At 43.4% G+C, this 19,820-nt stretch overlaps 1 protein-coding gene across 1 annotated transcript in view; it reads right to left on the bottom strand.

The window, feature by feature from the left end:
* LOC130298730 (zinc finger protein 271-like) overlaps window positions 1-19,820 on the bottom strand; it is a 52,048-nt gene that overhangs the window by 26,196 nt on the left and 6,032 nt on the right. Inside the window, exons 2-3 of the mRNA XM_056551363.1 lie at window positions 13,848-14,888; window positions 11,343-12,635 (exon numbers count right to left, since the gene is read on the bottom strand). Coding sequence (XP_056407338.1) covers window positions 11,343-12,635; window positions 13,848-14,778 — 2,224 coding nt within the window. The 5' untranslated portion in view covers window positions 14,779-14,888. The remainder of the gene's footprint in view (window positions 1-11,342; window positions 12,636-13,847; window positions 14,889-19,820) is intronic.

Below are 19,820 nucleotides of genomic sequence, written 5' to 3'. Positions count from 1 at the left end.
CGAGCTGCCAGCGCCAGCTCCAGCGTTCGGAACAGTTTGTTCACATCACTGAGCAACGGAGTACCCCTTTAAGCTAGGACCTCTAAATCAGTATTGGACAAAACATGTTGAGATAAATGAATGGCCTTCAAGGAGGCATCAGAGCATTCTCCTGATGCTCCAGATGCTCCTGTTGTCTCTCCGTGGTCAGCGTAACGTTTGTTGGTACCGTGATTATGAAATCTCTTGCGTTTTGGTCTAGGAATGAAGAAGTTAGTTGGGCTCGCAGGTCCACCATGATCACTCGTGGAGGATACCGAGGATGCTGACATTGACCTTTGACGGGGATGCAATGTATTTTCTGTAGGTTGATGTTTCTTTTGCTGATAGTCATGAACATCTCTGGATAATGAAAATTAAGAGGATGTCCAGCGCAGGTAGAGGAACAAATTCTTTATTGTAAGCTTCAGCACACGGAAGACATGACAGAGTGACGCGTTTCGGCCCTAGCGTCAGGCCTTTGTCAGGACTAAGGCCCGACACTAGGGCCGAAACGCGTCACTCTGTCATGTCTTCCGTGTGCTGAAGCTTACACTAAGGCTGCACAAGATAGCCGAAACGCGTCACCTGTTACTCCTGTATGTCTTTTATGTAGCACCGTATCAAATGCTTTGGAAAATTCAAGATCTACGGTCCCCCAGGTCACCGCCTCATAAAAGCTGATCAGGTAACAGGATCCATGTGATATGAAGTCATACATTTATTATCAAGATACTCCAAAATATAATCTCTTCGAAAATCCTGAAACAATTTACATACAACGGAGGTTAAACTTAAAGGCCTATAATTCCCGGTGTCACTTTTCGACCCCTTTTTAAATATTGGCACCACATTTGCTTTGTTCCAGTCCTGGGGAACAGACTCTGTTAAAATTATATATAGGGGTCTGTCTATTAACCTGTTGGGGACGAAGGGCGCATGCATACGCCCTTGCGTCCTGGTACTTAAGGACGAAGGGCGTATCCATACACCCGTGGGAATTTCGGTCCCGCCGTGCGCCGGGCGGGGACCAGGGTGACTGCTGATATCTATCAGCAGGCACCCCGTGCAAATGCCCAGGGGGGGTCATTAGACCCCCCCATGTCGGAGATCGGCGCAAATCGCAAGTGAATTCACACTTGCGATTTGCGCCGTTTCCGGGTCATTACGGGTCTATGGTGACCCGGAATATAAGGGGGATCGCGGTTGTCTAAGACAACTATGATCCCCCTGAAGGCATAGAATTGAGGTGGCAGGGGTGCCACCCCTCCTATCCCTGCTATTGGTGGTCTAGACGCGACCACCAATAGCAGATCGGGGGCGGAGGGGTTTACTTTAGTTTTCCCCATCCTGCCCACCCACAATAGGCGGGGCAGAACGGGGAAACGAAGGGGACCGAACGCTGAAGGTCCACTTACCCCTCCGGAGGCTGCGGGCGATGGTGATCGGTGGGCGGCGACGTCGTGTGGCAGAAGAGGACGGCTCCCTGGATCCTACGGAAGCCGGTAAGTTGCCTAGCAACATCTGGAGGGATACAGTCTGAGACTGTAGCCCTCCAGATGTTGCAAAACTACAACTCCCAGCATGCCCAGACAGCTGTTTGTGCATGCTGGAATATGTAGTTTTGCAACAGCTGGAGGGCTGCAGTTTGAGACCACTATACAGTGGTCTCTAAACTGTATCCCTCCAGATCTTGCAAAACTACAACTCCTAGCATGCTCAAACAGCTCTTTGCTGTCTGGGCATGCTTGGATTGGTAGTTTTGCAACATCTGGAGGGTCACAGCATGCCCAAACAGCAAACAGCTGTAACCTCCAGCTGTCGCATAACTACATCTCCCAGCATGCCCTTCGGCGATTAGTACATGCTGGGAGTTGTAGTTGTGCAACTACTGGTTGGAAAATTCTGAGATAGGTAACAGAACCTAACTGAAGGTTTTACAACCAGTGTGCCTCCAGCTGTTGCAAAACTACAACTCCCAGCATGCACGGTCTGTCAGTACATGCTGGGAGTTGTAGTTTTGCAACAGCTGGAGGCACACTGGTTGGAAAATACTGAGTTGGGTAACAGAACCTAACTGAAGGTTTTCCAACCAGTGTGCCTCCAGCTGTTGCAAAAGTACAACTCCCAGCATGCACGGTCTGTCAGTACATGCTGGGAGTTGTGGTTTTGAAACAGCTGGAGGTTTTCCCCCCCATGTGAACGTACAGGGTACATTTACACAGGCAGGTTTACAGTAAGTTTCCTGCTTCAAGTTTGGTCTGCGACAAATTTTTCGCCGAAGCTCAAACTCCTAGCAGGAAACTCACCGTAACACGCCAGTGCAAATGTACCCTAAAAACACTACACTACACTACACTAACACAAAATAAAGGGTATAACACTACATATACACCCCCTTACACTGTCCCCCCAATAAAAATGAAAAACGTATTGTACGGCAGTGTTTCCAAAACGGAGCCTCCAGCTGTTGCAAAACAACAACTCCCAACATTTCTGGACAGCCACTGACTGTCCAGGCATGCTGGGAGTTAAGCAACAGCTGGGGGCACCCCGTTTGGGAATCACTGGCGTAGAATACCCCTATGTCCACCCCTATGCAATTCCTAATTTAGTCCTCAAATGCACATTGCGCTCTCTCATTTTGGAGCCCTGTCGTATTTCAAGGAAACAGTTTAGGGCCACATATGGGGTATTTCCGTAATCGGGAGAAATTGCACTACTAATTTTGGTGGTCTTTTTCTCCTTTTACCCCTTATGAAAAGGAAAAGTTGGGCGCTACACCAGCCTGTTAGTGTAAAAAAAAATATCTTAACACTAACAAGCTCGTGTTGTCCTTTACTTTTTATTTTCACAAGCAGTAAAAGGAAAAAAAGCCCCCCAAAATTAGTAACGTAATTTCTCCTGAGTACGGAAATACCCCATATGTGGGCGAAAAATGCTCTGCGGGCGCACAACAAGGCTCAGGAGTGAGAGCGCACCATGTACATTTGAGGCCTAAATTGGTGATTTGCACAGGGGTGGCTGATTTTACAGTGGTTCTGACATAAACGCAAAAACATAAATACCCACATGTGACCCCATTTTGGAAACTACACCCCCCACGGAACGTAACAGGGGGTATAGTGAGCCTGAACACTCCACAGGTGTTTGACGAATTTTCATAAAATTTGGATGGGAAAATGAAAAAAAAAAATTTTTTCACTAAAATGCTGGTGTTACCCTAAATTTTTCATTTTCACAAGGGAAAATAGGAAAAAAGCCCCCCAAAATTTGTAACCCCATTTCTTCTGAGTAAGGACATACCCCATATGTGGATGTAAAGTGCTTGGCGGGCGCACTACAATGCTCAGAAGAGAAGGAGCGCCATTGGTCAAAGGCAGTGACTTGCTGCAGCAGTTCTAGCTCTGAACTCATCCTCCTCATCTGCCAAGCGGGCAAACTTGTTAGGGTGTAACATCAGGACTAGCCTCCCTGACACTTTTCCCTTTACCCTGTTTTCTAACTGTGACCCAGCTAGCTGCCTGACTATCCTGCATCTCCATCCTGCTCTCCTCCCCCACCTCTACCCCACAGTACCCAGCAGACTCCTCTCCATGTTGTTAATGCTCCTCAGTGTTGCCAGATGCTCCTCTAGATCCAGGATCTGGGCTTCCAAATGAACAACTCGCACACATCTCGCACAGCAGTATACACCCTTCAACTGCTGTTCAAGCATTGTATACATTGACCAAGATGTACACTGGACTGCATTTTCCAACATGGAGGACATCTTAGTTTTCGGGATTGCACAGATAATTTAAAAAACTGAAGTTAATATTTCAATTAAACTTCCTGAATTTAAAGTCACTTAATTTTAGGTCCCCACACATTTATACTCACACACACTTGTATGACACACACATTCGCAATTGCTTAGTGAAAATACAAAAAAAACACCTCTCTTGCACTGCTGGGAAGTGAATGCAAGGAATCATTTTTCAATGCTTTTTATCTCTAAACTAGAAATATCATTATTGGGATATTCCCCGAAATGCGGCCACAGAGTGGAGACATTAACAGAATAGTTTGTCTGATATAAATCTCTGTATACATCATTTCAGAGAATTCTCAGTACAACCTACATATTGTTTCTTATAACTAATACATGAGCCAAAATATACAAAAAAAAAATGCTATCCCATCCTTCACCAAAGTTTTTAGAAAGGCATCTTATTGTTATTCGAAGGGCCGGCATGTGCCCTCCATGTATCTCTATGGGAGAGCCAGAGATACAGGAGCTATGTACTCGGGTATCTCCAGCTCTCCCATAGAGATACATGGAGGACTCGTGCCAACCTCCGTGCAGGAAGAGACGAATCGCTGTGCAGGAGATTGCGGGGATCTCTTTATTGTTTAATATTGTCAGCATCATGTAAGGTGCATACTACAGGGTATATGGTAATGACTGTGTTGGCAGAGGTAAAAGGTGTGTGTATTCCTATACATGCTCCTCATCTATTGTTCTTTCGGGGTTGGTGTTCTTTTTAGGGTGGATTATTTTAACTCCTTGCCGCCAAACGCAGCACGGCAGGGTTATGAAGCGAGCTCAGGAGCTGAGCTCGCATCATACCCACATGGTCCCAGCTGCTATCAGTATCCAGGACCCGTGGCTAATGCCAGACATCGCTGTTCAGGCAGATGTCCGGCATTAACGCTTTAGACGTGGTGATCAAAGTTGAGCCCTCATACATCCCTGTATGTGAAAAAATAAAAAAGTTATAGGGGTCAGAAGGACATTTTTAAACGTATACATTTTTCTGCATGTAGTTATGATTTTTTTCAGAAGTAAAACAAAATCAAAACTATATAAGTAGGGTATCATTTTAATCATATGGACCTACAGAATAAAGATAAGGTGTCATTTATACGAAAAATGCACTGCGTAGAAACGGAAGTCCCCAAAAGTTACAAAATGGCATTTTTTTCATATTTATCCCACAATTTTTTTTTTGTTTCGCCATAGATTTTTGGGTAAAATGACTGATGTCATTACAAAGTAGAGTTGGTGGTGCAAAAAACAAGGACATCTTATGGGTCTGTAGGTGCAAAAAGGTAAGGAGGAAAAAACTAAAGTGCAGAAACAGAAAAATACGCTGTCAGGGTCCGGGCTGGCGGCTGGTGAGGATACTGGAGGTGGATCCTCTGTGCCAGAGAGGTGATGACGTGGGCCGTACCGGCGGATCGGTTCTAAGGTTTTCACCTGGTTTTCACCAAAGCCCGCCGCAAAGCGGGATGGACTTGCTGCGGCGGTAACTCCCAGGTCGTATCCCTTGATAGCGACTCGACCTCTCTGGCAGCTGAGACAGGCGCAGTCCACAAGGACAAGGCTAAGGCAAGGTCAGACGAAGCAGAAGGTCAGGGCAGGCGGCAATGGTGCGTAGTCAGGGGCAACAGCAAAGGGTCTGGATACAAAGGCTAGGGATTCACACAAAATGCTTTCTCAGGGCACTAGGGCAACAAAGACAGGAAGGGGGAGTGGGTTTTTATATGTTTTACACAGATTGGACCAGGCACCAATTAGTGGTGCACTGGCCCTTTAAATCTTAGTAAGCCGGCGCGCGCGCCCTAGTGAGCGGGGCCGCGCACGCCGGGAAGAAGCAGCAGCAGGCGTGCGGTAAGAGACATGGGACGCGATCCGTGAGCGGGCACGTCCCGTCATGCGGATCGCGTACCCTCCGGTGACAGAGGAGCAGCGCTCGCGGTCAGCGGCGCTGACCGGAGCGCTGCATACAGAGGGATGCCGCGAGCGCTCTGAGGAGGCAGCGGGACCCGGAGCGCTCGGCGTTACAGTACCCCCCCCCCCCACTTGGGTCTCCCCCTCTTTTTGGAACCCAGAAATTTACGAATGAGTTCCTTGTCAAGGATATTGGCCTCGGGTTCCCAAGACCTCTCTTCGGGGCCACAACTCTACCGATCAATAAGAAAACATCTTTTACCTAGGATAAACTTGGAGGTGAGGATCTCTCTCACAGAGAAGACATCAGAGGATCCAGAGACAGGAGCAGGAACAGTGACCTTGGGAGAATAGCGGTTAAGTATGAGAGGTTTGAGAAGAGAAACATGGAAAGAGTTGGGAATACAAAGAGAAGAAGGAAGATGGAGCTTGTAGGAGACAGAATTGATTTGATTTTTTTTTTTAAATGGCCTGAGGTACCGAGGACCAAGCTTGTAGCTAGGGACACGGAAACGGATGTATTTGGCAGAGAGCCACACTTTGTCACCGGGGGCAAAGACAGGAGGAATTCTTCTCTTTTTATCAGCATGTCTCTTCATGCGAGATGAGGCCACTAAGAGCGACTTTTGAGTTTCCTTCCAGATAGAGGAGAAGTCTTGTGTCAATTCATCTACGGCAGGAACTCCAGATGAAGTGGGAATGGAGAGGGGGGGAAGCGGATGACGGACGTACACCACAAAAAAGGGAGATTTGGAGGAAGATTCAGAATTTTTGAAATTGTACGAGAATTCCGCCCAGGGCACACGGGCGACCCAATCATCTTGACGGGAGGAGACAAAATGTCGCAGATAGTCACCAAGAATCTGGTTCACTCTTTCCACTTGTCCATTGGATTGAGGATGATAAGCAGAAGAAAAATTTAATTAGATTTTTAATTGACTGCAGAGTGCTCTCCAAAATTTTGAGACAAATTGAACGCCTCTATCAAAGACGATATGCGTGGGAAGCCCGTGGAGACGAAAAATTTGCAGAAAAAATTGTTTCGCCAATTGTGGCGCAGAAGGAAGACCTGGAAGCGGGACAAAACGAGCCATTTTGGAAAAACGATCAACGACCACCCAAATGACAGTGTTGCCATGAGATGAAGGTAGGTCAGTGATGAAGTCCGTAGCTATATGGGACCATGGCTGTTCAGGCACAGGCAGAGGAAGGAGAAGACCAGCAGGCTTCTGGCGTGGAGTTTTGTCACGTGCACACACTGTACAGGCCCGTACGGAATCGGTCACATCTTTCTCCAGGGAAGACCACCAATAGTGTCTGGCAATTAACTGTATGGACTTTTTGATTCCAGCATGACCAGCCAGATGGGAGGAATGACCCCATTTGAGAGTCTGGAGGCGAAGACGTGGAGGAACATAAGTTTTTCCCGGAGGAATTGGCACCAGAGAAGCAGGAGCAGTGCTGAGGAAGAGCTTCGGATTCTGAGGCATCGGTGGAACGTGATAGAGCATCAGCCCTGACATTCTTGTCCACAGGACGAAGATTGAAACGGGCAAAAAACAATGACCATCTAGCCTGGCGAGGATTTAACCGCTGGGCGGATTGAAGATAAGACAAATTTTTATGGTCTGTGTAGATGGTGATTGGATGAAGGGATCCTTCCAGAAGATGTCTCCACTCCTCAAGTGCCAACCTAATGGCCAATAGTTCACGGTCTCCTATAGAATAGTTTTTTTCAGGAGGAGAAAAGGTTTTGGAGAAAAATCCGCAAGTGACGTTTTTTCCCTTAGCGGTTTTATGAAGAAGGACAGCTCCAGCTCCAACTGAGGAGGCGTCAACCTCAAGGAAAAAAGGCTTCAGAGGATCTGTCCTGGCCAAGACTGGTGCAGAGGCGAAGGCGGCCTTAAGGCAATTAAAAGCTTCATCCGCTTGGGGTGGCCAGGACCTCGGATTCACGTTTTTCTTAGTCAGTGCCACAATAGGAGCAACGATGGTGGAGAAGTGGGGAATGAACTGACGATAGTAGTTGGCGAATCCGAGGAAGCGCTGAATAGCACGGAGTCCAGAGGGGCGAGGCCAATCCAACACCGCGGAGAGTTTGTCACGATCCATTTGAAGACCTTGACCGGAGACTAGGTATCCCAGGAAAGGAAGACAGCTGCGTTTAAAAAGACATTTTTCAAATTTGGCGTATAGATGTTTTTCACGAAGGCGCTGGAGCACTTGACGGACATGGAGCCGGTGTTCCTCTTGGTTGGAAGAAAAAATTAGGATGTCATCTAAATAGACAACGCAGGTATACAGTAAGTCCCGAAAAATGTAATTAACAAAATCTTGAAAGACTGCAGGGGCGTTGCAAAGTCCAAACGGCATGACAAGATATTCGAAGTGGCCATCTCTGGTGTTAAAAGCGGTTTTCCACTCATCACCTTCACGAATTCTGATGAGGTTATAAGTGCCAAGTAAAGGTCAAGTTTAGTAAAAATTTTTGCTCCGCGCAGACGGTCAAAGAGTTCCGAGATGAGAGGCAGAGGATAGCGGTTCTTTACTGTGATTTTATTAAGGCCACGATAGTCTATGCAAGGGCGTAGAGATCCGTCTTTTTTGGCAACGAAGAAGAATCCAGCTCCGGCTGGAGAAGAAGATTTCCTGATGAAATCTCTCTTTAGATTCTCCTGAATGTATTCAGCCATGGCCTGAGTCTCTGGAGCAGATAGATTCTGCCACAGGGCGGTGTGGTACCAGGGAGCAAGTCAATAGGGCAGTCGTAGGGTCTGTGCGGTGGTAAGACCTCCGCCTGCTTCTTACAAAAGACATCAGAATAGTCCTGATAGACCTTTGGAAGGCCAGGCAATGGTGTAGCAATGGGGACTTGGCTGGTAGGTACAAACTTAAGGCAGCGTTTGTGGCAGGAAGAGCCCCAAGTTTTAATGTCACCAGTGGTCCAGTCGAGGGTAGGAGTGTGACGCTGGAGCCAGGGCAAGCCAAAAAGAATTTCAGAGGTACAGTTAGGCAATACAAAGAATTCAATTTTTTCTTGATGGAGAGCACCAACGGTCATGAGCAGGGGTTCAGTGCGGTAACGCACGGTGCAGGCCAGATTTTCTCCGTTTACAGACGAAATGAAGAAAGGTTTGATGAGACGGGTAACAGGAATATTGAATCTGTTAATGAGTGAGGCTTCGATAAAGTTTCCTGCTGAACCTGAGTCCAGGAAGGCCACTGCAGAGAAGGAAGAATTAGCGGATAGAGAAATCCACACTGGTATAGTCAGACGTGGAGAGGATGAATTCACACCTAGTAACGCCTCTCCCACGTTAACTAGGTGCGTGCGTTTTCCTGACACGGAGGACGAATAGGGCAGTCCTTTAGTAAATGTTCAGTACTAGCACAGTACATGTACAAATTTTAATTTCTTCGGCGAATCCTCTCTTCTTGGGTCAGGCGAGACCGATCCACTTGCTTAGCCTCCACGGTGGGAGGCACAGGAAAAGGAGGAGATGGTAGACGCTGTGGAGGCAGAAGCTGCTGGAGCATGGCAGTCAACTGCGACAGCTGTTGTCCTTGTTGGGCGATCTGCTGAGACTGCTGGGCAACCACGGTGGTGAGGTCTGCGAGACTTGGCAGCGGCACCTCTGCGGGATTCATGGCCGGATCTACTGTCAGGGTCCGGGCTGGCGGCTGGTGAGGATACTGGAGGTGGATCCTCTGTGCCAGAGAGGTGATGACGTGGGCCGTACCGGGGGATCGGTTCTAAGGAGTTACTGGTTTTCACCAGAGCCCGCCGCAAAGCTGGATGGACTTGCTGTGGCGATAACTCCCAGGTCGTATCCCCTGATAGCGACTCGACCTCTCTGGCAGCTGAGACAGGCACGTTACACAAGGACAAGGCTAAGGCAAGGTCAGACGAAGCAGAAGGTCAGGGCAGGCGGCAATGGTGCGTAGTCAGGGGCAACAGCAAAGGGTCTGGATACAAAGGCTAGGGATTCACACAAAACACTTTCTCAGGGCACTAGGGCAACAAGATCCGGCAAGGACAGGAAGGGGGAGTGGGTTTTTATACTTTTTACACAGATTGGACCAGGCACCAATTAGTGGTGCACTGGCCCTTTAAATCTTAGTAAGCCGGCACGCGCATGCCCTAGGGAGCGGGGCCACGCGCGCCGGGAAGAAGCAGCAGCAGGCGTGCGGTAAGAGACATGGGACGCGATCCGTGAGCGGGCAAGTCCCGTCACGCGGATCGCATCCCCTCCGGTGACAGAGGAGCAGCGCTCGCGGTCAGCGGCGCTGACCGGAGCGCTGCATACAGAGGGATGCCGTGAGCGCTCCGGGGAGGCAGGGCTGCCTTGTTTTGTATTGTTCCTATATGTATTATAAAGGTTTTTGTGCTTCCATAGTTGTATAGTCAGTATTTTGTAGGTGATTATCAAGATCTATTCTGATGGGTCTTACTCCAACAGGAAAAGTACAGAGCACATTGGGTTTTTTTTTACCCTCCAGAGGCCAAAAAACATATTTCTTTACTAAAAACCGCAAGTGGGGAAAGACCAGAAATGTTCAAATTCCTCTCAGGCCAAAACGTATCTGTCCCCCCATCCATTACCACATTAAAGTGAACCTGTCATTAGCAAAGACTTTATATATAATGTAGATGACACCATTATATGTATATTTGCAATATACATTGCTTAAAAAAAGCTGTGTGTTTTTGCTGCAGCTATTGCCTGTGTCTCTCTGTAAGGCGTCCAAATACAGGAAGTGGACAAGCTGAGGACAAGCAGGCCTCTGTACACCGAGGACTAGCGGGGCTCTGTACACCGAGGACTAGCGGGGCTCTGTACACCGAGGACTAGCGGGGCTCTGTACACCGAGGACTAGCGGGGCTCTGTACACAGAGGACTAGCGGCGCTCTGTACACTGAGGATAAGCCTTGTCAAACCAATCCCCAGATCAGCATCTGTGTTTGCTGGAAGATCTTATCTCATATATTCCTTACTTCTTATATATCCTTGTACAGTTATTGTTAGAACCACAAAAATGAACCCTTACTTACCCTGTTCCCCCATCAGACCTGTGTAATATGGAGGCAGGGGGCCTATGGTACGCCATGACAGCCGGGGCCAACAATTGTCTATAAATGTTCCCCAACACCTATAGGACTTTTTATAATGTGTAAAGTTCTTCCATCAGAATAATGTCCTAGAAGCCAGAAGATAGAAGTGATTTTGTGTCCCTAATCTGGTCATGTCCTGGAATTCTTCATCACTGGAATAAGTCCCTTCTCTCTGAGGTGTTTGGGTCTCCAGTAGCAGCTCCCCATGGATTATGCCTGTTGGGTCTTCTCCATGAGGAGCAGTGAATATCACAACCATATATCACACTCTTTTCCTACCATGTAAACTATAGTGATGACATCGCTGGATCGGTGACTACGTTCTAAAAGAAAACTTTTATTAACAATTGGGAACAAGTTTGGAGATGCAGTATATGATATATATATATATATATATAAATGTCAGATATCCTATGTACATGGTTAATATATAGATGTCTTATCTGTATCATTTATTGCTCTGATTTGTCTTCTCTCCTGTGTGAATTCTAAGATGCCTGATAAGATGTGGTTTCTGAGTAAATTGTTTTCCACATTCTGAACAAGAAAACGGCTTCTCTCCTGTGTGAATTCTTAGATGTCTAATAAGTAATGATTTCTTAGTAAAATATTTACAACATTCTGAACATGAAAATGGCTTCTCTCCTGTGTGAGTTTTTTGATGTTCAACAATAATTGAATTCAGAGTAAAACATTTTCCAAATTTTTCTCCTGTGTGACTTTTTTGATGTTGAACAAGCTGTGATTTATTGTTATAACATTTTCCACATTCTGGACATAAAAATGGCTTTTCTCCTGTGTGAATTCTTAGATGTGTGTTAAGTATTGATTTCTGAGTAAAATATTTTCCACATTCTGAACATGAAAATGGCTTTTCTCCAGTGTGAATTCGTTGATGACGCACAAGAGATGATGGATTGGTAAAACATTTCCTACATTCCGGACATGAAAATGGCTTCTTTTCTGTGTGAATTCTTAGATGTTTGTTAAGTATTGATTTCTGAGTAAAATATTTTCCACATTTTGAACATGAAAATGTTTTTTCTCCAGTGTGAATTTGTTGATGACTCAAAAGAGATGATGTCTCAGGAAAACATTTTCCACATTCTGGACATGATAACGGCTTCTCTCCTGTGTGAAGTCTTTGATGTTTAACAAGATGTGATTTGTGACTAAAATATTTTCCACATTTTGAACATGAAAATGGTTTTTCTCCTGTGTGAAGTCTTTGATGCTTAACAAGATATGATTTCTCAGTAAAACATTTCCCACATTCTGCACATGAAAATGGCTTCTCTCCTGTGTGAATCCGTTGATGACGCACAAGAGATGATGTCTCGGTAAAACATTTTCCACATTCTGGACATGAAAATGGCTTCTCTCCTGTGTGAGTTCTTTGATGTTTAACAAGATGTGATTTGTGACTAAAACATCTCCCACATTCTGCACATAAAAATGGCTTCTCTCCTGTGTGAATTATTTGATGTCTTACAAGCTGTGATTTCACAAGAAAATACTTCCCACATTCTGAACATATAAATGGCTTCTCCTCTTTATTAGGATTTTGATGTCCAACAATCCTAAAGTGGATTCTACTTTGTTTAACAGACTGAGATGAATCTTTAGGTCGGACTTGTATAACAGGATGAGATGACAGATCTTGGCTGTGAAGGGCTGAGGGTGTATCTGGGATAATGGAATGTTCTCCATATGTATCTTGTGTGATATCATCATCTGCTTTATAATCTGAAGATATAAGATTCTCCTCTGATCTCCTGGTACAGTCATCTGCCAAAGATAAAACAGATTATATTTTTGATATATTTTACATCTACAGGGTCATATGAGGGTTTGTTTTTTGTGGGACCAATTGTACTTTGTAATTACACAATCTGTAATTTGATATTCCGCACACTGTGATACAAAATAAGTTTTTTATGGGTGTGAATGGAAGGGAAATAAAATTTTATTATGGGAGGGGTTTATGAATATTTTCAAACACTTACAAAATATCATATCACATGGTCTCCAGGGGGTGTGGCTATGTTGCAGGGGGGAATAAATAGCAGAATAAACTACTGAAGTCATGCTATCCACCCTCATTATGAACCATAACCACTAATACCCCTCCTCCCCTAAGACCATGTGAGTTATAAAATATTGTCTCTGGCCACATGGAATGCTGGGAAAGGTCAGAGACAACAGTAAAATAATAACAGAGGCAAATTACACAGTATTATAACTAGATATCATGGGATTATGGAAAGTACCCCTGGAACACCTCTTTGAAGAAGCAATGAGGGATTACATTTTTACTTATATAGTGCAGCATAGACTATAAGAGGTTCTTGTGTATGCCTTGTGCTTACCTGTTTTAGCTGATGTGGCAGGCATGGGTTTTCATCCATACCTTATTCCTATTTTAGAACAGAAATGATTTTCTCATGCTGCCTACATTTCCCATGAATCCTCTGGCTGTGCAGAGAGAGGAGATAGGGTCTCTTCTCTGCACCTGGTCATCTAATTAGGTTGCTGGTGCTGGAGTTTAGCCAGGTGAACTGATTAGTCTCAAGTGGGTTGAGATCAGTTCACATTACCTGCAGTTTTGATGCATTTTCTTATTCAAAGTGCGTTTTTTAAAGAAAAGAGGAAGTGGTTTGACCTTTAATTAGAGCTGAGATGTTTTATGAAATATTTAGGCTGTGTTCACACACTGCATTTGTTTTTTCTGTCTTTTGGTTGTAATTTTATAAAATCGCTGATAAATAGCAACATCTTTGCTGAGATTTTGTGGAAAGCAAGGCAAAAACTGAAGAAAACAATGCAAAATGCAATGTGTGATCACAACTTCAGGGGAGGTGTATAACAACTATATAATCTGATTCCTCAGATATAGAATCAGCCTGAACAGGGAGGGAAGGTGTATAACTACTATATATCCTGATGAATAGCGATAGCAGCAGCAGTATATATTCTTTGCATTAAGTGACTACTACTTACCTGGGCGGTAAGCTATAGGAATGTCCTCCTTATACTGGTCATCACCGCTTACATCCGTCTCTTCTTCTTCTTCCTCCTTTATGTCTGTAGTATTAACATAGTTCAGATTTTTTCCTGTAGAAATGTCCTCCTTATACTGCTCATCACCGCTCACATCTGTCTCTTCTTCCTTTATGTCTGTAGTATTAACATATCTCAGATCTTCCCTTGTAGCAATGTCCTCCATATACTGCTCATCACCGCTCATATCTGTCTCTTCTTCCTTTATGTCTATAGTATTAACATAGTTCAGATCTTTCCCTGTAGGAATGTCCTCCTTATACTGCTCATCACAGCTTACATCTGTCTCTTCTTCTTCCTTTATGTCTGTAAAATGAACATAGTTCATATCTTTCCCTGTAGGAATGTCCTCCTTATACTGCTCATCACCTCTCATATCGGTCTCTTCTTCTTCCTTTATGTCTGTAGTATTAACATAGTTCAGATCTTTCCCTATAGCAATGTCCTCCATATACTGCTCATCACCACTCACATCTGTCTCTTCTTCCTTTATATCTGTAGTATTAACATAGTTCAGATCTTTCCCTGTAGGAATGTCCTCCTTATACTGCTCATCACCCCTCATATCAGTCTGAACTTCTTCCTTTATGACGGTATAATGATTATAGATCAGATCTTTCCCTGTAGGAATGTCCTCGTTATACTGCTCATCACAGCTCACATCTGTCTCTTCTTCTTCCTTTATGTCTGTAGAATTAATATAGATCAGATCGTTCCCTGTAGGAACATACCCCATATACTGCTCGTCACCACTCACATCTGTCTTTTCTTCTTCCTTCATGTCTCTAGTATTAACATAGATCAGATCTTTCCCTGTAGGTCTATCCTCCTTATACTGCTCATCACCAATCACATGTTTCTTATTTTTCATTATGCCTGTAGCAGTAATATAGATCAGATCTTTCCCTGTAGTAATGTCCTCCTTATACTGCTCATCACCGCTCACATCTGTCTCTAGAGCATTTTGTTCATATCTTCACCCTGATTCATAAGAAAGAATATTGTAAAAGTCAACAGACAGTAGGAGAAGTCTGATGGAATGTTTATATAAGCGTAAAAGATCATTAATTTTAATGAATACTGAATTGACAGGATGAGTTATCTGAGCCCCATTTACAGTGAGGGAAATAAGTATTGAGATAGGAACTACCAAATATGGAACTTTTGATGTCTCCAAGATGAAGTGATAGTAGAGGGGTCCAATTAGGTCATGTTTGAGGTCTGTGAGGGACTTAGGGTTCTTAAGAAGAAAAACAGAAACGTCTTGGGGGACTAAGGGTGTTGGGAAGTGAGATAAAGGGGTCTGGGGCACATAGGGATCTTTAAAAAGAAGACGGGTCTGGGGGAACTTATGGGTCTAGTGGGAACTTAGGGGTATTGAGGAGGACAAATGTGTCTGGGCAGACTTAAGGATCTTGAGGAGGAGGACAGAGGGATCTGGGGGAACCAAGAACATATGGACTTGGGCAACTCCACTTCAGTGCATTCTATAAGTGGCTGTTTCCCCATTTATCCCAGAAGTGGCTCATAAGTGTATTGCTTGAATTGACATCAGTGCTAGTTTTTTCTTTTTGTTGTTACAAAAAACAAAAACAACTCATAGAAGATTCTATATCTTTTTTAGGTGAAAGTGCACACATAGGAGGCGGAGACGCGCCAGAAGGGGCAGTCGGGGGCGAAAAGAAACCTGTACAAACCCGCAACCTGAAAGCCAACAAGGTGATGTCGTCCAACATATAACAGATGGACAAAGCAACAATTTAGTGGTAAATATCTCTTCTTATACTCTCTCTAATGCAGAATTGAGTGCTTTGTATTGTGGACTTTGGTTTTGCCCAACAATGGACATTAATTGGTTCCAGTTACAAGTTGTTTTATTTGCCCTATTTAGAAGTGGTAAACTTAGGACATGGTTCTCTACAGGTGATGTTGGTAAACCTATTGGGTGTAATAGTGAATTATCCCTTAAAGAGTATAATCTTATCTCCCTGCCACATTCTCCCGTCACATTCTCCCCACTCTGTCATATCCCCCCCCCCGTCACATCCTCCCCGCCACATTCCCCTCCCTTGTCACATTCTCCCCCCTTGTCACAATCTCCCCCCATCACATCCCCCCCTTGTCACATTCTACCCCATATCAAATCTCACCCCCCTGTCACATTCCCCCCCCCTTGTCACATCCCTCCTTGTCACATTCTCCCCCCATATTACATCTCACCCCCGTCACATTCTCCCCGCATGTCCGATTCCCCCCCCCCCATCACATTCTCTTCCCATGTCACATCCCCCAATCACATTCCCCCCGGTCCCATTACCCCCCGTTCTGATCAGTATTATCAGGGATCTTCTGCTCTGGTCTGCTCGATCTCAGACCAGAGCAGAAGACCCCAGGAGACGGACAGAGGCAGGTGAAGGGACCACCGTCCGCCATTTTAGATGATATTTAAACATGCGTATTGCTGTAGATGCCGGGTGAAGAGGAGAGACAGCACCAATCCAATCAGCATGTGTAGGTGATCATCCGGGAATGCCAACCCGGAAAGGCATACAGAAATTCAGGGTGGATACAGCACCAAATAGCTGAGGACTCAGGCTGGTAGATGGAACAAGACTTTATTTGCCATCCATGTGCAACGTTTCGGCAATAAACTGCCTTTTTCAAGCATATCAAACAAAGTGACAATGTGCATATATATAGGAATCACAACATGCTGTGATTGGTTACATAACAGGTGTTATACATATCATTACAATCAATGGCCACATCCTATTGGCTAAACTGTGTTGTCGTAGTGATTCAAATACACAAAAGATATAAATCTAAAAAATATGAGAAAACAGCCATCTAAAACATATATAAGCTTCAGATGTGTTCACTGGGACTTCACTTACATTGATCCATGTCTCCGATTGCATCTTCATCATATAGATCGCATGAAAAATCTTGCGTCTGTGTGTGACAGCTTCGCTTGTAAATAATCAAACTGCGGCTGCGTGACTCCACACCGTGTAGTTCCGATCAGCTGACCACTATAGGTCAGCTGATGCAGGAGCGTCATAGATGCCCGGGATCAAAACAATATGATCCGCGCAAGCGCCAACTGTCTGTGCATGCGTAGTGCGTCTACATGGGTCACCACACATCAGTGAATCGGCCAGCGCATATCATATGCACCCGCCGATACCCGAGGAGCACCTGACCAAAGACGCACCGCATAGTCTTTAATACATATGAGTCTGAATAGACTTCCATATATGCATTCCTCAAGACAAATTTTTCTTAAACCTGGGCATCTACGTTAATACCAAAAAAAAGTATGTCACAAGAAGATGCCATATTGAAACAAGGATCAGTGTAACATAGACTATAGTCAAATCATAAAATCTACATTTATATAAAAAGAAAAAGAAAAACTTTTTTCAGGAGTCCTCAGTGAATCCATCCTCAGCTGTAATCTTCATATAAGGTGATGATGAATAATAAGTGAAGTGAATCTAAAAAAATACATAAAAAATATTAAAATATCATCATAGAGAGATATGCAAAAACCTCATGTTGTCACTTATAAAAATTAAATACACGGAACAGGTTGAAGAAAAAGTAAAAAGAATGAGTGAAAACAAAAAATGAAAAAAAAGGGAAAAAGATAAATTAAAAACCCCCCCAAAAAATTGTGTGTAAAATAAAATGAGAAAAAAAATAAAAATAAATATAAAAAATAAAATATAAAATAAAAAATAAAATAAAAAATAAATTTTTTTTTATTATGTAATGAAAAATTAAATAAATGATAAAAAATTAATAAAAATAAAATAAAATAAAAACTGACAAAAAGAAAATAAATAAAAAATGAATGTGAAGAAAAATGTAAAGAAATAATAAAATATGAAAAAAAAGAGAAAGAGGAAAAAAGGAAAAAGAAAGAAAGAAAAAGAGGGGGGGGTTAAAAGGAGAAAAAAAAAGAAAGGGTAAAAAAAGGGGACAAAGGGAAAGAAAGGGAAGAGAAAAAAATTGAATAAAAAGAAAAAAGAAAAAAGAAAAATGAAAAATAAAGAATAAGGAAAATGAATAAAAATAAAGAAGAAAAAAGGAAGGGTAAAAAGAGAAAAGGAACAAAAGGGGAAAAAAGGGAAAAAAGGAGAAAAAGAAAGAAAAGGGGAAGAAAGAAAAAAGGGGAAAAAAGGGAGGGGGGGGGGGAATGAAAGGGGGGGGGAAAGGAAAGGGGGGGGGGGAAAGGACCAGAAAAAAGGAATGAAGAGCAAAAAAAGAAAAGAAAAAAGGAGAAGAAAAAAAGCAAAGACAGAAATAGAAAGGAGGATAACCTAAATGCCTACATAAAGGGTTTCAAGCCAAAATCCATATTCAATCCCTTTGGATACATCGTATCTAATGTATAGATCCATTTAAGTTCTTTCTGGCGCAATAATTTCTCCCTGTCACCCCCTCGTCTCAACACAGGTACATGATCTATAATGCGAAATCTTAACTGACTAATATTGTGACCAAATTCCAAAAAATGCTTAGGTAGTGGAAGATCAACCTTTTTAGTCCTAATAGAAGATTTATGACCATTTAATCTTCTCCGGCATTCATTGGTGGTTTCACCTATGTAATAAAGGCCACATGGGCAGGTCATTTATTTTTTATATTTATTTTTATTTTTTTTCTCATTTTATTTTACACACAATTTTTTTGGGGGGTTTTTAATTTATCTTTTTCCCTTTTTTTTTCATTTTTTGTTTTCACTCATTCTTTTTACTTTTTCTTCAACCTGTTCCGTGTATTTAATTTTTATAAGTGACAACATGAGGTTTTTGGATATCTCTCTATGATGATATTTTAATATTTTTTATGTATTTTTTTAGATTCACTTCACTTATTATTCATCATCACCTTATATGAAGATTACAGCTGAGGATGGATTCACTGAGGACTCCTGAAAAAAGTTTTTCTTTTTCTTTTTATATAAATGTAGATTTTATGATTTGAATATAGTCTATGTTACACTGATCCTTGTTTCAATATGGCATCTTCTTGTGACATACTTTTTTTTGGTATTAACGTAGATGCCCAGGTTTAAGAAAAATTTGTCTTGAGGAATGCATATATGGAAGTCTATTCAGACTCATATGTATTATAGACTATGCGGTGCGTCTTTGGTCAGGTGCTCCTCGGGTATCGGCGGGTGCATATGATATGCGCTGGCCGATTCACTGATGTGTGGTGACCCATGTAGACGCACTACGCATGCACAGGCAGGTGGCGCTTGCGCGGATCATATTGTTTTGATCCCGGGCATCTATGACGCTCCTGCATCAGCTGACCTATAGTGGTCAGCTGATCGGAACTACACGGTGTGGAGTCACGCAGCCGCAGTTTGATTATTTACAAGCGAAGCTGTCACACACAGACGCAAGATTTTTCATGCGATCTATATGATGAAGATGCAATCGGAGACATGGATCAATGTAAGTGAAGTCCCAGTGAACACATCTGAAGCTTATATATGTTTTAGATGGCTGTTTTCTCATATTTTTTAGATTTATATCTTTTGTGTATTTGAATCACTACGACAACACAGTTTAGCCAATAGGATGTGGCCATTGATTGTAATGATATGTATAACACCTGTTATGTAACCAATCACAGCATGTTGTGATTCCTATATATATGCACATTGTCACTTTGTTTGATATGCTTGAAAAAGGCAGTTTATTGCCGAAACGTTGCACATGGATGGCAAATAAAGTCTTGTTCCATCTACCAGCCTGAGTCCTCAGCTATTTGGTGCTGTATCCACCCTGAATTGCTGTAGATGCCGTGATCTGTATTGATAACGGCATCTGAGGGGTTAATGGCGCACATCAGCGCGATCGCAGCCGGGACCTGCAGTGCATGATGCAAGCATCG

Source organism: Hyla sarda, chromosome 1 (assembly GCF_029499605.1).
Source record: "Hyla sarda isolate aHylSar1 chromosome 1, aHylSar1.hap1, whole genome shotgun sequence".
In the NCBI taxonomy this organism is placed as follows: domain Eukaryota; kingdom Metazoa; phylum Chordata; class Amphibia; order Anura; family Hylidae; genus Hyla; species Hyla sarda.
Note: the sequence above shows the minus strand (reverse complement) of the source record. Positions and strands in the feature narration are given on the sequence as shown.